Genomic DNA, 21,499 nt, shown 5'->3' on the forward strand with positions numbered 1-21,499 from the left:
ATTTTTAAGTGTTTTGTGGTAACGCTGGAGCTGGGATGCATTCCCAAGTGTCCTCCCCACCAGGGTCCCGTTTATTTCAAGAGATTATCATGCTGTACAGCTGGCTCCTTATAGAGAATCATAAACTCATTCTGTGAATTAAAATGTCACTTGTGGCCGTGGAACCCAGCATGAGGAAAGGAAGAAGAGTGTGGCGAGATGGATGACTTTTTTGCCTTTCTGGTAGAGGATGCAGTTGTGATTTGTCTTCCACACAGCTCCAGAAGTAATTCTCCTGGTCTGTACAGCCCTGAAAAGATAGATAACTATGGCAGTAAATGATCACAATACACCTTAAAATGAAAGCATGCATTTGCTTCAGTATCCTCAGCGATTAGTTCTGATCTCCACACTCTCTTATCTCTATCTGTCCTCTTGTTCACAAGTATTTTGTTGCTTCGACATTTAAGATTGGTTGGACTCAAACAACAACATGCTCTGTAGTTCCTGATCCTCAGGTCAGCTTCATGGGGCCTGGCAGAGCAGTCAGCTCTAGTAGGGAAACAACTTTTGCGTTGGCAGTAGAGTGCATAGTTGTGACTGCAAAAAGGTTCCCCCTCAGTGTGGACGACACTCTCCACGGTTAGGTTCTCAAGTGCTAGTAGATGCCCCCATGCTAACATAATAAGCTCTGCATGTGTTTGTTTTAGTTCTTTCTCCTGATTTTAATCAAGGAGTGATTGTGATGAAGAGGACTAATTAGTGAGCTTCCTTATTACCAGTTCCCATCTGAGGTGTGCACACGATAGTCTGCGTGGTTCGCGGTTCACAGGTTTGTTGTCCCCCGCTTTCCCCGTACCATTTTGTGTGCTGTGGTGGTTTCCTTTCTCCGGTCCTTTCTAGCTTCCTACCTACCATTTGGGAATTTTCTGTGGAAGAAAATCACAGGATTCGCTTCTGGTGTAAATGAAACCTATGCTACAAAACCTATGCTCGAATTTCACAGAACTTGGACTTCTCTAAGCTCTGCTCTTACAGGATGCAGACAACCCAGCTAGCTAAGGAGGAAGTAATATTCTCACAGCCAAACTGTTCTGTGCCTGCCGCATAAGAATTCTGCTTCCCTGCTCTCTCCATCCCACTCTCCCAAACTTGGCAATTCATTGTAAAATTATTGTTAACACACATTTGTACATTGAGGAAGGTACTTTGCAGAGAAGCTCCTGAGGGGGATGTTTCATAGCCATAGGCAGATGTGATGTACCCACGGTTGGAAGAAATTCGGCCTGACAAGCCAGTAGTGGGGGCAGAGTCGAGTGCATGATTAAGATATCTTTATAACCTCTGCCTCTCTGAGGATCGTCCAGGCTTCCTGGAGGGCCATTCCAAACCCTGTGCTTCTGAGTCTGAGGTATAGATATTAACATGCTTTGAAATGAAGCCACCCTGGGCACGTTTGTTGCATCATTACTTTCTCAATTTCAAGGTGCATTGAGGAGGCAGAAACATTCCTTAAAGAGATGCCATCCACAATAGCAGGTTAAATGTGACCAATGCAACCTTAAATTAGCTTTTCGAAGAGTACAGGGAAATACTTATGTATGGTTTATTGTGGAGCACAGGTAATGTGAAAACTACCCATACAAATATACTTTATATATATATATATATTTTGCTGCTTAGAAGTATAGTTGCTTCTTGATTATTTACACCAATGGAGAAGAATATTGGTATAGATAACAGAAAACTGTAACTAATTTGTCTACTTGGATTCTTGAAGTTTTGAGCCAATGTAGTACCAAGAATCTATGGTAATACATTCCCAGAACTTACATGAAAAAGCCACAGCACAGAAAACCTGAGAGTCTTTGCATATAGCCTGTGAACAGAAATATTTGATAGTGCTTTGAAATGAGTAATCAATGTAAGTCCCAATATTATATCATATATAATTTTTTTTTTTTTTTCATTCCAGGCTGGTCTTAAACTCACTATATAGCCCCTCATGACAATCCCAAGTGCTGGGATTATAGGCATGCACCACCAAACCTGGCAATATTTATTTTTTAAAATAAATTTGAGGTGAAATTTTTCTAAAGAAACTTTTAATTCTACTAAATCTCAGTGAGTTGTGCTTCAGAATTAATGCAGAAGGATTAAAAATATCATGGTAAGGCTATCTTTTGAACTTAATCACTTTATTTCTTCAGATCCACTGATATCTTCACCGTCTCAGTAGGAACTGAACTGATTGCTCTTATACCTTGTTGCTCATAATCAAATTTTCTCTTATTTAACTTTTGCTTACCTTTCTCTTATTCACCCTGAAAATGAATATAAGAACTGAAGTACACTGCTTTTTGAAAGCAGATTACTTAACCACATTCAGTCAGTTTTATAGTAATATGATCAGAATTCCTAAAATAAACACTTTCCGTGTCTCAATTAGCAGGAAATGATTTGTAGCTACATTACCTGAGGAAACTTGCCAGTATATCTTAGCAGTCTTTTTATTTAAACCACTGCAACAAATATTAAAAGTTTCAAGAACGTTTGCATTAAATGCTTGAGATGATGAGGAAAGACAGACACCGTTGTGTGGCTGCGTCTGAGATTTGGCAGAACTGACACATTTTGGTTGCTTCATTTGGTTCAAGTGCTTTGAACACTCATCTCACGAAGACGAGGAGCTCTGTGTCTTGACTTCTAATTCCACACCTGGAAGTAAACATGGCATTTCTGGTAGGCTTCTAAAATTTGCTTTCATGTCCTCAGTTTTCGTAGTTGGCCTTCCCTTGTAATCTTTACCATAATTAATGCCATGGCCTTCTTTTTCATCTTCCTGTGTGCATTCCTGGAATTAGACTGTGGGGTGGTTAGTTGAGACTAGATGAGGTCGGGAACATCTACAGATTGTTATTGTGTCCCTCTTACACCCACTTTGCTATTCTCAGTCTGAGTAAGCACCTCCTGATAAAGTAGGCGATACTGTGCCTATCTGCTGTGGGAGTTTTAACAAAAGTTTGCTGCAATTTCCTTCTTGGTATTAACATTAAAGCATGTGTACGTGTGCGCTCACATTATTGTTAATTCCTCTAAGCTTTTATTCTCAGATAAACACATCCAAAAGAGAGTGGTGAGCAAGTCTCTTTCTAAAAAATGTAGATTACTCCAGCCTTGGAGGAAAAGAAAAAAAAGCCTTCTCTTCAGAGACATTAGGTTGCCTCATGATTTGCAATAATCAATTTGATAATTGTTGTTGACTTACTGGCTCAGCTCATGAATAATGTCCCAGATTTAGACTGGTATGGAAAAAGGATTTTAATCAGGTGGTGCTTTTGTTCCCGTGGAGCATTTGTCTCGCTTGACTGTTCTGGACTTCAGCCAACTGCCAGAAAGGCATTTTTCCTGCTGTATATGTGTAGTAGGATATGTGTCATGTAGGTGTTCATTGGAGGAGTTTGCAACCCACTGAAGCTCATTGTTAGCTTACCTTTTACCAGCGCACCATTAGAAACACTGAGAATGGATGACGGTCTTCTTTTTCTCTAAGAATCTGTTTGAAGGAAGGCATGAATCTTATTACTATAAATATTGTTTTCATCCCAGCCTACCTCACTGCTTCTGAATGAGAGGAGCCCCTTTGGCTGCTGTGAAAACTCTGAAGTAATTTGATGGCTTGTTAAATTTGTATTATCTAATGTACATTAATTTAGATACAATCACTTGGTTGCTAGGAGAAGAGTCAGAAAGGAAGAGCTTGCTGAGTGCAGACTGCCTGTGTCACGAGAGTCACAGAGTGCTCAGAACTTGCTGTCCTTCCGAGTTTGTGCTTCTGCTGGCTGGGCTAGAAAGCTCCAAAATTCTGACACCCATTGACTGTTCCCCCACCATATGTGATGTGATATTTCGATGCTTGCTTACTCTATCGTGTGTTTAATTAGCTTGAGAACCTGAAAGGATTTGAAGGCCCTTGGCTCCTAAGTGGTTGAGAGCTCTGAGGCTGCACAAGGTTCCTGCTTGATACTCTTGAGAGTAGAATGTGTGGACTTTGTGTTGATGCATGAGAAAAGTTTAGAAAGTGCTAGCAGGTTTTATGTGTTTTTATTGTTTCTATAATTATTCGTGCTGACATGATGTGGTGTTTGTCTCCATGGAGCACATCGCACTGTTATAGATTTCCCTGGGTAGGAACAGTGTGCCCTGGGTTGTGTCTCCTCCCCCAAAGGCACATGAGCAGGAGTTGCTGTGCTGGTGCCCAAGGCAGGCTGGGCTCATCTGAAGGTTAAGAAACAATTCTGCACCGGCCATGATGGGTACATCCATAATCCCAGCAAGTTTTAAAAAGGGTTGGGGATGTAGCTCAGTGGGAAAGTCTGGGTTCAATCCCCAGGACCCAGAAAGAAAATAAAAGATTTGGTGGGGTTTTGGGGGGGGGGGGTTTGGTTTGTTTTTGTGGGGGGGTTGTCTTTTTAAGACAGGGTCTCGCTGTGCAGTTCAGACTGGCCTTGGGCTGACTTTGTAGCCCAGGCTGGTCTCAAACTTGGAAAATTCTCCTGTCTCAGCCTCCCGAGTGCTGAGATTGCAGGCTTGCACCACCATGCTTCACTAAGTTTTGTTTTATATAACCTCAGATTAAAATTCAGATGGACTTTTTCTGGTTTCCTGAAACACAACCTGGGCATTGCTTTGTTTGGTTGTTTTTTTTTTCCTTTTAATGAAAATCAAAGGCTAAATGAACCTCCATAGAAGGGTGGTATTGATCATCTGATCTCAGTTTTATGTTAAGAGAAAATGAGTGGCTCTTAAAGTCTCAGAGGAGCATTGAGACCTCAGCTTCCAAGCACTCTCCTAACATTGTTTAGTAGCTACACAGACAGGAACATCAAGTCAGGGAGTGTTCTAGAAATTGTTAGTTCTGTTTCTTCTATTCAGGTTACATGAGTATCGTGTCAGTGTCATGTCTTCAGAAATGTTTGATTCTACAGGGGTATTCACTAAGCCTCCTGTGGTCTACCAGATTTTTTTACCCTACTCCAGACAGAAAGAAACATATACTTGGGTTCCATTAGTTTCCCATGATTCCTTTCTTATTTTCTCCTCCAGGATACCCAAAAAGCAAAGCAGTTCCTGCCCTTCCTTCAGCGGGCAGGACGCTCTGAAGCTGTGGTAGAGTACGTCTTCAGTGGTTCTCGTCTCAAGCTCTATTTGCCAAAGGAAACTTGCCTTATCACCTTTTTGCTTGCAGGTAAGTCCTATGTGTTACGTATTACTCTGAGCATCCTTCCTGGAGTTCCGATGCCGTCCCTGGAGGTCACACACTCTTCCCCTAGGGTTTACATAGGCCCGGGGCCAACCTGGCTGTGTTCATCCTGAAATGGGATATGGACACACCCTTTCCGGTGGTCTCAGACCCAGCATTCCAACCTGTGCGTGCTCCTCACAGGATGGTAAGAGAAGAGTGGTTTGAAAGGTAGCACATAGCCTCATCAATAAATCAGTAATACAGTTCTCATAGCTGGTGTTACCCACTTCGGTCATCCACCCTTGTATGTTGGTCTTGAGCAGATGGAGAAGAACTGAGCCGCCCCGCCCCCGACGCACTCGGGGGCAGTGCTATTTGCTGCCTTTCTTCTTTTCAAATGTCAACAGGATCTCAATCCTGTGTGGAACCCCAGGAATGACGTTACTTTCATGGTCTCCTGCACCTGCAATAGTCTCGTTGCTCTAAAAGTGACCTGCAGGCACACGCCTTCCTCCTTTCTTTGCTGGCTGAATGTACCTCCGTTATCCTGTCTCTTCTAGTAGCTTAATATCTCCCAAGCTAGTGGGACTATGTGTGACCTGTGCTCTTCGAGCAGTTTACATTTATGTATTCAGGGAGCAAACTGCTTCATCTCTTTGCTGCTGGCAAATAATAAAGTTATTTATTTCTAGTCAGTACTTCACAGAGAGCTGTGGTCTTTGAGGGAAGGCTGTCATCTCACACCCACCCCCCTCCGCAGCCATTCACTCACAAAGAACATATGCCGCTGTGCTCCCCAGATGCACGGAGCCTTTTCTGTCGCTGTCCTGTTGCCTCAGCATTTCTTCTGTAGCATTCTTGAATAGAATTTGCTATGGGGGAAGAGAAGCAGGAGCCATGCTTGCATCCCCTGCCAAAGTGCCTGGGCCTTCTTTTCCTAGAAGAGACCAGGAGTTTCTGGTCTGGAAAAGGGTCCCCTGCCGGCCCAGCTAAATGGGATGAGTAACATGAGATAAGTTACTCCTCCAGCACCTGGTGCGAAGCTCCCTGCTGCCCTGTGGCCACCTTTTCCCCACAGGGGATGCTCACACACTCTTAGCAACTCGATGTTGGCGGCCCAGTTCTCGGGCTTTCTAAAGGGACAAACTGAAGTCTGACCCAAGTACAGGGCCAGCTCTGGGAAAGAGGCTGGAGCACATCCACACCTTGCGTTTCCTCTGGTGTGGGCTGAAGTACACTGAGGTATTGCAGAGCACTGGGAGAGAGAGTGTGTATCCTTTCAGGGAGACGTTTGTGCCCTTTTCTGTACACTTCTGTACCTGAGAAGTTTCTTAGCAGTGAATTCTTCTTACTGAGGTTGAGATATATATTCAGCTTGTTCTCTGCTCTCTTCCTGAAAAATGAAAGCATCCTTTTGTAGCACAGCACTTATCCTCAGAGGGGAAAAGACAAGCAGTACAATTCTTCCTGGCAAACTTGCCCACAGAGCTACAGGGGAAAGAAAACACTGAAGTTCACGTTTTAAACTCGGAGGTACTAGGATGGAATCAGCTCAGAGCACAGACCTGTCTTGGCTGTAGTGTCCTGCAGAGTCCTTCTTCTTCCCTTTACTTAGACGCAAGCCACCCAGTCACTCAGCTCTGCCTCAGCCAGTTACTCTGAGGACTTGGCATTATCCTAAGCTTCCCAGTTCCAAGACATTGCCTGAGTTAACTCACCTTCTGAAAGATAGATTTCCCAGAAGCAAATAGATGATAAAAGATGTAATCTTTACATTTGTCCTGCTGCCATTATGTATGCTCTTACATTATACATCTTTTGGTTCTTTAGAAACCTGTCAGGGACACAGGACCCTGAGAACTCTTTGAAAAAAGCAGATCTGAGTTTGAATCCTGGCTCTATCATACACAGATGATCTTCTGGAGGTTATTTATCTGTTTAAGCCTCCATGTGCACATTAGTCATAAGTGGTGATGGTTTCTTGCCCCTCAGAATTGTTGGGAGGGTTCAGTGAGATGATCCTAGAATAAGCCTACCATGCAACAGATCATCAATGAGTTTGTTTCTTTCCCTCCCAGACTTAGTGTCTGTATCAGATCTTACTCATCAGCACTGCCGTGGATTGCAGCATGTGTGCAGGTAGCTATGGCTCTGCTGGGCAGCTTCAGGCCCATCCATTGATGGACTAAGTCAGAGACGGAAGCTGTACCAGCCTCCTCCGGCCTGAGAAATGAGCTCCCCACAAGGAGGCTCCTGTTGTTCCCCTCTGAGCTTCTGGACCCAGCAGCTCTTTGTTGTCTAAACCCTTATCACAAAGAATACACAGGTAAAAATGACTTTAGGCGGCAGGAACCCTCCAGGAAAGACAGACATGAATATAAACTGTAGTGGCAGGCACTACATGAGAGAATAGAACTATGGACAAAGTGGAGAAGTAGCGCCCAGCAGGGGACAGTGGGTTCCCTAGGTGGGATTTAGGGAACAATGAGGAGCCATACCCAGCCCTGAGCTGTGTTTTAAGAGACAAAAAAGCTTGCTATGTTGGGAAGAGGGGCACATTCTAAGTACATAGGTGTCACAGCTGGGCCACCACGCACCCTTTGTCACTGGTGGAGTATAAAAAGTGAGGTGGGGCTGAAGATAAAGCTCAGTGGCACAGTGCTTGCCTAGCACGCCTAAACCGCCTTGGGTTCCATCCCCATATGGGGGAGGGGGCAGGAGATAGTCTTAGATTATCCTTGGACTCTTAGAGACTAAAAGGTTATGAACAAGGGTGTGACTTGTTCTAAGGAAGTTGGAAGAAATGTACATTAGAAGCAAGGGTCCAAGAGAACAGACTTGAAGTTCTAGGTTAGAGTCCTGAAATCTGGCAGTGGAGAGAAGCACAAAAGTTCGGAGACATAGGAGGTAGACTAGACAGGATTCCCAAAATGACTGCTTCTTCTTCAGGGGATAGAGACTGGTGTTCAGGGGAGAAAGTCAAGCATCTTAAGCTTGAACAGTTGGGTAGATGTGATGCTCATAATCAGGGCAACATAAAAGGTAGGAATTAGTTTGAGGAATGGGTAATTGGTCTGATTTTCAGTGTGTGTTCTTTGAAGTTCTCATAGAAATACTCCTTCTCAGCAGAGGAGCCTTAGCAGAATCTTTAGGCCAGGAAGTGGCCATTTGTAGGCAGTAGAGCTCTCTTAGAAGGAGTAGACACCTTGGGAAGAGTGGGGCTGAGAAGACAGTCAAAGGAATAGAAGGTTGTGGGACAGTGGTATTCTGGGAGCCAAGGGAGCAAAGAATTTCAAAGAGTTCACAGTGTCAAGGTTTACAGAAAAAATGAAATATACAAAACGATGAAGTGATTTTATACTGTTTATCAATCAGGAAGTCACAGGTGACCTTTGTCCGTATACATCAGAGTAAAGTCAACTAAAGGCAGATTCCAGGTGACTGAGGGGTATATGTGGGAAGTAAGGAATAGACTTGTCAAATATAGACTGCTCATCCCAAAATCTTAACACAATGCAAAGTAGTGCAAAAGAGTGAAAGCTAACTAGGCAAAGTAACACTGTAAGGTTGTCAGCGCCATGAGTAGTTGTACAACTGTAATTCTTGCTCAACATTCAGGACGGTGGCATGTATATTTGGAAAAGCTATTCAGTATACCTATTGTTTTCATAATACCAATTATAGAATGTAGGACTCAACAAAATCTTTAGGGCAAATGAGGATATGAAAAAGATGGAGTGAGGGGAATATTAGAGGAGTACTGCATCTTAAACATGGAGAAGCCCTGCTATGAATTTTGAGAAGGAACTCAGAACAGCTGCAAGGGGATAATGAATAGAGTGGGGACTTAGAGGAGACTGAATGAATGAGATGGCTGAGCAGGTGGGTGGGGAGTCTGCTTACCATGAGAAGGGCCCCTAGGTCCTTGTGTCAGACTACAACAGTAAAGGTGAGTCCAGGCAGACAGCATCCATATTGGGAGAGTGTTTACCTGGACTGTGATTCTTGCGGGTACACCCTGCAGGAGTCTGGTATGTACAGTGCCACACTGTAAAAATGGCACTCCGTAGGAAATGGTGTCTCTGTCAGCAAGGAGGAAGTTGGGGTTATGAGTCTCAAGGGGAAAGTCGTGAACTAGAGATCAGTCCTTTACACGCTGCTCTCATTAATCCCAGCGTTTTGGAGAGCCCTCTGTACTTCAAGGTGGGGTAGACACTTTCCATTTTTATGTGGCCTTTTTTGGGCAGACGGCCCCACAGCTTGATAGGGAGTGGCATTTGGCCCAAGCCAGCTGGCCTCTCTGTCACGGTTCCTGCACCCCTGTACGTGGAGTGATTGCTTGGTCAGATGGGAGAGCAGGTGGGGCTGGGCAGAGTCAGCTGCAGCGAACAGGTCAATGCCTCCTGAAAGCTCTTGCCCTTTAGTCCTTTGAGCACCTGGCTTAGGTTTGGTTGGTGAGCAGGTGACCTTACACCACCTGAGCTGAGTCTGTTCAAGGTCCCTCTGCCTGCTGCTGTGGCCTCCTGTGCATTCTTATTTCAGTCTTGGAGGCAAATCACAGCCAGTTCTTGTCCTGAGTTAGCAGGGAAGCCAAGATCCCCAGGCAGCCTGCATTTGTTTAAAAGCATCCTTTTTCTTCCTCCAGCATTTAGTGAGCGCCATACATTTCCTTCCGTTAGAACAAAGGCAGTTTACCCTCAGTGTGTGTTTTACCTTTACTCATCATGCATGTCACATTTTATTTTGGTATCGTGTCTAAAAGGAGAGACTGAGGCACATATTTGCATATCGCCTGTCCCTTGACTTACTTTTCTTTAATAGCACCAGTGTACATGGAGCATGTGTTCTATTGCTATGTCCTTTTTATGACATTTCCTTAATTTGAATTACCTTCTTAGCTCTTGGGTATCAGTGTCATGCTGAGGGCACAATCAGGAAGTCATCCTCTTGGCTAAGCATAGCAGGTTTCAAGTTAGGATTCTACCTAAGGAAGCTTAGATATTTGGAGCCTTCTGCCAATTCACTGTTTCCACCCTTTGTTTGCATTTCCATTTTCTTAAGGATGGTGCAGCAATAAGTACAATAATTTATAGACTGAGGCAGGTGGGCAGGGCAGTAGCATGGGTGAAACCCAACCTGCACAGAACTTGTGGGACAAACTGCCTTGAAGGGAGCAGCTACCTGCCAGGGAGTTCCCATGCGGATCACAGCAGGTGACATATAATTAACCAGTTACCTAGTCACATGAAACAAGTCTGGAAAATGAGACTGCCCTTTGGCATTTAAAAAAGTTTTTCTCTCTTTGATTACAGCTCCCCTCTGGAGCCGTATTCTAACAAAGAGGCAGTGAGAAAGGGTCTAAGTGTCAGAGATTTAATAAATGATGGATTTCTGCCTGGTCAACTAAGGATTTGGCTGTGTGTCCTTCTGTCGTGGTTGCCTTTATATAAAGTGCCTCATTTCCTCCTTTCTCTTTCACATCTCTTCTCCAGCCAGTCCTAATTGGAATATATCAACTGCCTTTTTCAGTAGACCAAAAACTTATAATGTGAGGAGGGGAAGAAAAGTAAACAGGAATATCCTCCTCATCTCCTGGCCCTCGGAATGGTGGATCCCCATTGATTACCAGTGCCTAACCAAATTACAAAATTAAAGCCAGTGTATGTTCAAGTGAGAAATCCCATTCAGCTATCACAGAGGTGCTAATGAATCAGGCTGTTACTGTGGTTGTGTTTGCTGGGCTTCTATCCTTAATTAAGCAATTACAGGGTCTGCTGATACTTATGAATTCCTTTCAGATGCTTTAATTGAATTGCAACTTAATGGATATTTGTAAGTGGGGTATTCTTTCTCTCGGGACTTCCCAGTGTGATTCTGCCTCCACTGCCTCCTTGTTTTCAGTTGGGTCCCATTACTGGAAATGGGCAGCCTGACATGAGACTTCACTGCAGTTGCTCTATGTCTTTACTTTTAATAACGAAAGTATAGGAATTATAAGAACTATGTTCGTGTCAAAGACTCTAGCAGGTCACTTGTAGGAAAAAATTAATATGATTAACAGGTTTGGGCAAGCCAGGTGTGGTGGCACATGCCTGCCATCCTAGCACTCTGGGAAGCTGAAGCAGGAGGGTTGCAAGTTCAAGCCCAGCCTGGGCAATGTAACAGTTTAGTGAGATCTTCCCTCAAAAAGACAAATAAAAGTTAAAATTAAAAAAGACTGGGCATGTAACTCAGCACAAAATCCCTGGGTTAAATCCCTAGTATGACAAAACAAACAACCCCCCCAAAAAAAAACAGATTTGGGGAATATTTTTTGATGAGGCCAACATCTTTTGTAAGTACACTATAAGAAAGGCAGTCTTCAGTAAACAATACATAATAAGATAGTTTCTGCTCTTGAAGAGCTTTTAATCTAGTACTTTAGACAGCTATATGAAAACAAAAATTAAAAAATTATCAAAAATATAACATACCATGAGAACTACCTTAGTCTGTTTTTTGTTGTTAAAATAGAATACTTAAGAATGGGCAGTTTATAAAGAAAAGGAGTTTATTTTGGCTTGTGGTTCTGGAAGCTGGGAAGTTCAAGGGCGTGGTGCCAGATTCTGCTGGTCAAATATGGTGAGGGCCTCCTGCTGCTTCAGCTTATAGTGGAAAAGCTTAAGGGCAAGCGAGCTCATGTAATGACCCAGTCTTGTAGTAACTAATCCAGTCCCTTGAAAAAGGGGTTACTCCTCAATCACCCCCTAAAGACCTGCCTCAGCACTACCACAGTGTCAGTCAGATTGCAGCATGACTTTCAGAGAGGACAAACCATATTCTAACCCTAGCAAGAGTGCAGAGGAAAGAACAATTAATTGGGGTATGGGGAAGACTTCCCAGGGGAAATAGCATTTTCGCATGCAAGAGGATCTGGGAACATTTTCTTTTGGCAGATTGGGTGTTATTCATTTAGGCAGAACAACTTTGCCTATATCAGCTCTGAGGAAGAGTTGCCTACAAGAAACAGATTTACCCATCAGTCTCTCTCCAAGCATGTGGTTATTTAATAATTCTTTTATATCAACTAGGCACAATGCTAGGAACATGGAAATACATGATAGAGTTCCAGCCTTCAATTAAAAGTCATATAGACTGAAGTAAAGAATAAAGAAAAAAATACTTTCAAAAAGGATAAGAGTAAGAAAAACATATCTTAAATTTACGTACAGGTGAAAACAACTCCAAGTTCTTGAATGTGAGTGTTGTGACACCGTCAGCAGATGAGGCAGTCCTGAGCCATAATCTAGAAGCACAGGGTCCAAAGGGGGGGGGCCAGTTGCAGGGCAGGCCTTGGATCATGGTGTTCTGGGACGTACCTGTTCACAAAGGATTTCAGCAAACTGCGGATGCTTTGGGTCAAGAGAATAATCTGCATTGTAAGAACCTAAAAATGAGCTGGGCGTGGTGGTGCATGCCTGTAATCCCAGCATTTGGGAGGCTGAGGCAGGAGGATAGTGAATTGAGACCAGCCTGGGCTACAAAGTGAGCTCAAGGCCAGCTTGAACTGCATAGTGAGACCCTGTCTCAAAAAGACAAAAAAAAAAGAACCTAAAAATGCTATTACCAGAGGATTAGTAGTCAGAGTCAAAGAGCAGACTTCCAGGATGCAATGGAGTGCTTCACTGTAAGAGAGCTTCAGTTGGTTTTGTAATCATTTTAGATATATTAGGCTTATTGAGACAGTAATAAATAAAGTCATCAATAAAAATAAGATTTGTTTAGCATTGTTTAAGGCAATCACAAACCTTGGAACTAAAATACCTAAAGAATTCTTGCCCTCCTGCTTTCTAATTAATTATTGCCATCAGAGTGGCCTGGTTAAAAAAAAAAAAAATGAGACTGGCCTGTTTACCTTGATATGGTACTGGTGATCTGGAGGTGAGGGAGACAGTGAGGCCCATATGGCAGTTCTGTGCTAACCTAGCTAGGGGCTCCTGTAACTGTGGAGAGGTCGTCTTCACAGTGGCAGAGCCTTCAGAGTCCGTTGGACAGCTAAGGATGCATGACTCCCTCTTAGGGTGTTCAGCCCTCCCCACCTCACTGGGGTTTCCCATGCCAAGCAAAGAGGTGTTTTGATTGTCTTTGGATGGATCAGTGAGAAGATCCCTTCTCAATTCTCTGACTAGTACTTCCACTCTTCTAATCTAAAGCCTTCGGCTAGTGTCTTTTTACCCTTATGTCTTAGTTACTTTTCTCTCGTTGAGACAAAAGACCAGACACCCAAATTTTAAGGAAGGAAAGGCTTATTTAGCTCACAGTTTGTGGAGGTTTCAGTCCATAGTCAGCTGGCTCCAAGGCAGGGCAGCATGTCACAAGGGCAACAGTACAAGGCGGCAGAAGACTGCAAAAGCAGCAAAAGCAAAAAGGGAGGAGCAAGAGCAAGCCTCTTTCCCTCCATTATATTGTGTGCAGGCTGCCTGCCCCAGTGCTGATGCAGCCCTCACACTCACAATCCCAGCATTGGACCATTAATGAATCAAAAACCCTAGAAGCCCTCCCCATGGCTGCAGGAGGTTTAAGGGGACATCCAGACACAAATCATAACACCTTACTACTTTTGAGTTTTAATATAGATGAGACGGGGGATGGGGGATGTCTTAGGGACAAGGCTTACCCTGTATAAAACTAGTAAGAGCCTATAGCATGGTACAAAAGAATTTGGACCTATGAGCCCCTGCCCAAACCTTCCTTTTCAATTCTGTCTCCTTCCCTCTGACTTAAGCTTCTTCTCAGTCTGCTTAGGGTTGTCTGAGCTGCTACCATCCAGTGGGCATTGGGGACTGGAATGGAAAGCTTCCCAGATCTGGCTTTTTTCTTCACTGTCATGTGTCTGATACCAGCACCTGTCTCTTGGTTTGTGTCCATTACATTTTTGTGGCTTTCCAAGAATGCATTTCAGTGTGGATTTTTTAGCACCATCTTATCAACTGACTGGCATTTTCTAGCAACCACTTAGTAGTAACCATGGCAAGCAGTAGTATCCTGCCCTGGGTTCCTCTCCACCAGCCAAGCCCTGTAGGATGGTCTGTTTGGCCAGACTAATAGTAGAAAATGGCAGAACCTGGATGCAGGAGAGGGAGCAGAAGAGGTTTGGGAATTTGAAATTAAAGGGATGTGCTTAGAAATCTAGTAATGGGCAGGCCCAGGGTGAACAGTACACACTGCCTGTAGGATTTCATCCTGGTTGCTATAGGAACCACCACTCACATCTCCTTTTCAGACAGATTTAACTGTGTTTAAAAAATCAGTGAAACTGGTCCTCATCATTAAAAAATGGTTTTTGTCTCCTCCCTTAACCCCACGTCCCTGGTCACTGTGAATTTCTTTCAGAAAGTTTTCCTGAGGCTTGCCCAGCTAATAGAAGGGCTAAGTTTGAGCTTGTGCCTGGCTTTTGTGTACAGTTTGAGTGAGTAGCACTAACCTGGTTATCAGAGCACATGAGGTGTTAAGTATGGGCCACCAGCCCAAGCACATCTCCTGTTGGCCTTCAGGCATTTCAGGTTTTCACTCCTGACAGGAAGTAGGCAGGGCCACAACCACAGAATGCACTTCAGCACATCACATGCATGGGGGCCCTGCGGAGGCCCAGGAAGCTGCCCCTCGTCTCACTGCCATGGGATTGGTCCCACTCTGTGCATGGCTACTGAACACAGACCAGTACGGAGAACTCACAGACGTTCCTTTCATTTTAGAGGGCATCTGAGGCACAGCCGCATTCTCACAGTCATGTTATTTTGTCATTCGACCTTTCCCTGTTTTATTTAAATAACCCGCAGAATGGAGACCTGATAAGTTTAGAGTTTTTTTAACCAAAGTTTTTATTCTCTTTGCCTATGATATAATAAACGTGACTTGATCTTACATGATTCCCTATAAGGTTGGCTTACAGGCTTCTAGAGTAGATTTTGAAAAACCCCTTGAGCTTTCTGGAGTCTCTGTAATGTTTCATTGTTATACGTACTTCCCTGTGCAGCTTTATCATAGTGTTCCTAAGTGAATACTATTAACACCCATGGCTTACCTTTACTACGTGGAGGAAGGTGTTTAAACCAACTCCTTATTCTGCCGCTGGTGGAGAAGTTCCCATTTCCCTGCCCTTACGTGCCTCCCTTTCCTGAGCTTGTACATCTGCTAGTGATTTTTCTAGGGTTAATTTGGGTGTTTTTATTTTTAAATTGGAACATGGTGTCTGTCTCTTCTCTGTGTGTGTTTTGGATGCAGCCCTGTGCTAGGCATGCGGTTATTAACTCCACTGATATACCAGTTCACTCATTAGCATTTGCATTTTAAATTACAAGCTAGAGCAGACGACATTTATGCTATATTTGTACCGTTGCCTTCTTCATGAATGATGTCGTATGTGCAGGGAATGCAGAAATAACTCTTCTGAGGCCCTGATGTATTTTAGTCTCTTTTCTAGCAAACTGCTATTTCTTTCTTACTCTTGATTTTCATTGTTTGATAGGGATTTTTTTTCCTTTTTCCAAGTTTAGACCTATTCATGAGCGCTACTGATTGAAAACTGCTAAGGACAGACCAACCCTTCGTATCAAAATAGGCATATTGCGTAGAGTGGCCATCTTTCCCCTTCATGTGGTGTTCCTTGTAAGCAACCTGCCCTTGTTTGGTTGGAGTGAGTTTCCTCCACCCCATCTTCATGGTTAGGAAGACATGGAAATGGAGACTTGTGTTCTTACTTGTGTTCATACTCATGTCCCTTTTTTTAATTGTCTATTAGTAAGTAGTTATTTATTAACACCAGTTATTGCTTGGCATTGGAAAAGGAGATAGTGTATAGCTTCAAGGAGCTTCTTCTTGACAGGAAGCATTTAGATTGCACTACAGTACAGCATATGCAATATTAGATTATAAAATGCCAGCTTAGCGATGGGCTCCCTAAGTAAGAATTGCCAGTAGTTAAGTCCTCTTGGGCAGCTACTGCTCTTGGCAGATGGTGACTTTAACATGTAGATCACAGGAACCAAATCAGAATTGCACAGTCATGGATCTTAGCCCTCTGATGACTGGAGCCTCCCAGGCCTGCCCAGCTCTTCCTATCCGAGTCTTTCCCGGTTCCTGGCCACATAAGCTCTGGGTACTCGGTGTGCATTCATGCCCTTGTGATTTTCCTCTGTGGTCTCTAATTTTGGTTTTTCACATTTTGTTACAGGGACTCTCCCTGTTGATGAATTTTCCCTTTTCAAACATAACAAGAGAAACCCAGAGATATCACATTGGAAATAGATGTGTATTCTGGGCAAAAATTCTGCCATCAATGTAAGCTACTTCCCTACCTTCTTTCCAAAGGTTTTCTCCCATAGAATACTCATTCTGCTAATCAGCCACCGGAAGAGCCAAGACAAAGAGTTGCCTCGAAGCTGATGATCCAAGTACACATGGCTCATTAATTCAGAACCTATCCTTAGGGACTGGCAGTGAAGCTCAGTGGTAAAGCACTTGCCTGATATGTGTGAAGCTGTGGGTTCTATTTCCAGCACTGTGAAAAAAACAGCCCTTATTCCTGTAGGTATCTCATTGCTGCGTACAACATGTTAGACAAAAATAAGAGAAAGCGCCTGGTACGTGGAAATAGCCTAACAAGCCTACTTTCATGTTGACCCACTTCATGAGCTTACAGCAAACACTGTCATAGTTGCTTCTTATTTCCTTAGAAAATAATTCTTGTCCGTTGGATTGAGGACTGGCTTGGAAGTTGGTAGTAGAATGTGTCCTGTGCTGCTTAACCACCTGAATTCTGCCTCATGTATTTGAAAAAAGTTTGTATACGTAATTTAATGCTGTTAATTTCTTAGCCTGAGGTACTGTGTTAACCTAAACACCCCACCCACACCCAGCACTATGAACATTGTTTGAATTCAGATTGCTAAATGGAACCCTCAGTTATGTAAGGGGTCCTTCCACTTAAATATATAAGAGTTCAGGCAAAGCTGGGTCCTATTTCACATCTTTATGTTAGCTCATCATTCATAAACAGAAGCACTCATGTTCTTTTTAAAAGTTGATGGATGAGACAGAATTGATAATGAATTATTATCTACCTCTGTGCCTCTCTTCTCCCATGGAAATGGTCCATTTTTGGCACATTGAGTGCTTACCATGTATTTTTTTTTTTTTTTTTTTTTTTTTTTTTTTACTTCTGCATGTGTCCTGCTCTAAACCTGAGAGTTTGTGCCTCAGTCTGTAGTTGTCCGGTCTCCATGCCTGTTGCCTGACGGAGCTGTGCTCCAGAAACCAAGCACTAAGCCATGCCTCAGAGACCGGGGAGCAATGAGTGGGTCCCTGGAGACTCCAGAGTTACAGGGCAGAGCGGATTCACGTTGGCTGTCGTTACCCATGCAGGGAAGTGAAGGTGCAGTGGGTGGTGTGGGAGCCATCTAGGTGGCACTGAGTGTCCTTTAGTAACTTCGTAACTGCCACTTCACGATGTGATGAAAGTAGTTGAGACAAACAATTCGCTAAAGAGCAGCTCAAAGGCTATCTCTCTTGTTTCTTCATTATTTTGTTAATTCAGGTAAAGGGCTGTGTGCTGCCTGTGCCTGCCCATCCTGCAGAGCTGGTGCTCCATAGGAGGGAGATGTACCTTCACTGTGTCCCCCCAGCTGCTAAGCCTTCCAGCCCCCTCGCAGTTCTCTGCTCCTACTTCCACTATGTCCCGGCTTCTGACAGAAACCTTGAATTAAGTGGGTTAGGAATAAACTGCTTGAATGCGTTTGTGCAGATAGCTCCTCTCACCCGCTATCTGAAGTGCTTTTTGAAATACACGGGAGCCCTTTGTAAGCTGCTTTATAAGCTGTGAAGTCCATTGTTGCTGCTCTCTGCAGCCAGCATGTCTCTAACCTAAGTAATGTCTCCCTGGCTCAGGGCCAGGGCTCGGTATTGCAAACTCGAGTAAGCAGCAAAGCCACCCACCAGAGTCACTAGCAGCTGTTGCAGGTTGGAGGATTTGCAGAAATTGAGATTGCTGTTCCCAGATATTGGCACTTGCCTGGTGATGAATGACCCAGTCTGTGCAAGGGGACTCTGTCTGCTTTCCTTCGGCCTTTTATTCTCGGCCCTCTATTGTGGCGCCTGTTCAATGGCCCCGTTGTAGAGGAGGCGGCTGAATGGCGGGGTGAGTGGCCTGCCTCTGCCACCGTTCCCTCCCTCAACTGGCCTACACTGAGACATTAAGAATAGTTCTTTGATCCCCTGAACTGGTTCTTGGGGCAGAAATTTCATGGCACACAGCACAAATGCCAAGGGCAAAGAATCCAACCTTGAGAGGGTAGAGAAATGAACTTCACCTGGAAGAAAGTGAAATAAACTGTGCTTCGATTACTCTGGTGCCCTTTTCCCTTAACCCGCCCATCTGCACCAGAATAGCAAGGGACATGAGACCAGAGGCCAGCAAAGGTCTGTTCTCATAAAGTTATTAGTGGGTAGTGTGTTTATTTCTGATATGATTTTCAAAGTGTGAAATTTTTTGGAGGGCAATGCCATTTTATATGATTTCTTCTTATCACATATACTCATGAATATTCATATATTCATATACTGAGACCAGTGTTACAGTGCCATCTTCCCAGTGATTAAACTGAATAATCGGGAACGAATCGCTGTTAAGGGATTCCGGTCTCCTGACTCCATCACTCTTTCCATCACCAGCGTGTAAGGTGCCTGAGGGCAGGGACCTTGTCTGTCTTGTCAACACTGAATCCACCAAATAGCACCTGGGAAAGTGCTTGGCTCTACATGAGTGGATGAGCATGTGTTTCTGGGCTAACGTTTTGATTATTTTAAAATTCAGAAAGCAAAATTACCTCACTGCTGCCATAGAGTAAGGGTCTTAGAGCCATGGTACCCCAGAAAGCACAGAGACCAAACTGGAAATCTCTCAGGAAAACTAGATTAGCACCTGGTCCTGCTGCCAAAGTCACAGGCTTGAACAAGTCACATATCTCTCTGGCCCTTGCTAGTTTTCGTAGATGGAGGGTTTAGGTTAGGTTTCACTAGGGCTCATTCTTGGTCTGAATTTCTAATAATAATAGCTTTTATTTAATGAGTATTTATAGTATGCTGTAGAGTCAGTCCTACCCATGGCCCTATCAGGAAGGTAATATTGTAGTCGCTGTTCTACAGATGCAAACACTAAAGCCCAGGGAAGTTTATTGGCTTGATAAATAAATAGCAGACCGCGTTTTTGTAACCCTATCGTATGTGCCCTCAGTTAGAGCGCAGTGTCCGTGTTAGTAATGAGACAGTGCTGCAGTCTTACCTGTTACATTGCGGCTGGTAGCAGGAGGCCGTTTCGGTCTCCACACTCACTGCATCTGCCTACGTGCTTGGTGGCAGTGAACCAGCCAGCAATGGCTTTCTTTTGTCTTGATCAAAAGATTAAGGAGGAGATAGTTTCTGGACTCGTGGTAATCCCATCTAGGAGGCTGAGGGAGGATTGTGAGTGTGAGGCCAATCTGAGCAACACAATGAGGGACACCTCCTCTTTACCCCATCTCAGAGAGAAAGAGAGACAGAGAGAAAGTAGCCTTTAGGAAATATGATAGTGGGGTATGACTCTTCCTGCATTGTGAGTTTGGATTTGCTTGTTGGCCTCAGAGATGACACCAACAGGAACGTATCTAAGATGAGAGCATGGTTGGACATGTGACTGTAGAGCAGAGAGAGGTCAGACCTGTGGGATGGGTTTATGAGCTGGGGCATTTGTGGACAAATTAAACTTTCGCCCTGAGTAAGCAAAGTCCTAAACCAGTTATTACTGCTCTGGCACTTCTAATGGGCCCTATGCAGCCCTTATAAATTATTCAGCTGCTTTACTAATAAAAGGCCAAGCAACTTGCCTAGTCCTGGTGGTACATAAGTAGATAGCTTAGAGAGAGCAGGTTAGAGGGACTGGATAGATGCTGACCACCAAGGAACCCTCTTCCCTAAGTTGGGGATAAAGGGGTTAAGTGGACTTGCCTTGAGTAGTAGAGTTTTAAAACAATTCATAAAACTGGTGTGACAATGTTAACAGTGTGGGCCAACAAAAGCCTGTCCTCCAAGGAGAGGCCTGCTGACGGTTCTGGGCTATTGCAGGGTGGCATGCTTGTAAGGGTCCCAAAAGATCCAACTCTTAAGCATCTGAAAGGCTTTTTTACCCGCAATAATTCCTCTATCTTTTTATTTTCAAATCATTTCAAATTTAAAGTTGCAATGATTGTACAAAGAGTCTCTAATTACTGTATTGAATTTGTTAACATTCTGACCTGTTTCCTGGCTGTGTATTTTTTTTATTACTTTTTTTAAGAGAAAAAAAGTAAAACAAAATTTCAAAACAAGCTAATAGGAGGGTAACAATGGTTAATACATTGTTTATTGTTATCTTTAAATTAGTTACTCAGAGTAAAGATATCGGCATTTAATTGTCCAAACAATATTGGCACAAACCTTTCTTTTCAATGAACTATGAGAAATTAGTAGTATAAGTATCTTCACTATCATATATATATATATTTTTTCTTTTTCCTTCCTTTTCTCCATTCCCCCAGCCCAATTTCTCTTTCCTTTTGAAGTATCTTCCTGTTTTACAATATCTGTTGCACATTTTGGAATTTTACTCTTTCAACTTGTCACACTAGAGAAACAATACGATATTTACACATGTGCGTCTTGGTTATTTCATTTATGAGTATGGTCTCGAGTTGCATCCATTTACCTATAAAAGTATCCAGTTTATCTTTCTTTATGGCTGAGTGTACTCCATTGTATAAAAAGACCACGTCTTTTTTATCCATTCCTTGCTTGATGGGCATTTGGGTTGTTTCCAACATTTAGCTACTACAAAGTGTGCTCTATAAACATGGGTGCACATATATTGCTGTTTTATGATGTTTTTGATTCTTCTGGGAAGATGTCTAGAAGGAATAACTGGAAGGAGTATAGTTGGGTCATATGGAACCTCCAATCCTAGTTTTCTGAGGAATCTCCACACTGATTTCCACAGTGGTTGCACCAGTCTACACTCCCACCAACAGTGGAGAAGGGTTCCTTTCTCCCCACAGTCCCTCCAGCATTTGTTATTGGTTAATTTCTTGACAGCAGCCATTCTTTCCAGGGTGAGTTGGAATCTTAGTGTTGCTTTAATCTGCATCTCTCAAATGACCAGTGATGTCAAACATTTTTTTATATATTTATTTGCTGTTTGTATTTCTTCATCTGAGAAGTGTGTATTCATCT

The 21,499-nt window shown here is 43.4% G+C and overlaps 1 protein-coding gene across 1 annotated transcript in view; it reads left to right on the forward strand.

Moving 5' to 3' along the window:
- The window catches only part of Snd1 (staphylococcal nuclease and tudor domain containing 1), a 431,831-nt gene that overhangs the window by 275,762 nt on the left and 134,570 nt on the right, over positions 1–21,499 (forward strand). Inside the window, exon 15 of the mRNA XM_005402366.2 lies at positions 5,086–5,227. Coding sequence (XP_005402423.1) covers positions 5,086–5,227 — 142 coding nt within the window. The remainder of the gene's footprint in view (positions 1–5,085; positions 5,228–21,499) is intronic.

Source organism: Chinchilla lanigera, unplaced genomic scaffold (assembly GCF_000276665.1).
Source record: "Chinchilla lanigera isolate Chin_1 unplaced genomic scaffold, ChiLan1.0 scaffold00078, whole genome shotgun sequence".
Taxonomy (NCBI): Eukaryota; Metazoa; Chordata; class Mammalia; order Rodentia; family Chinchillidae; genus Chinchilla; species Chinchilla lanigera.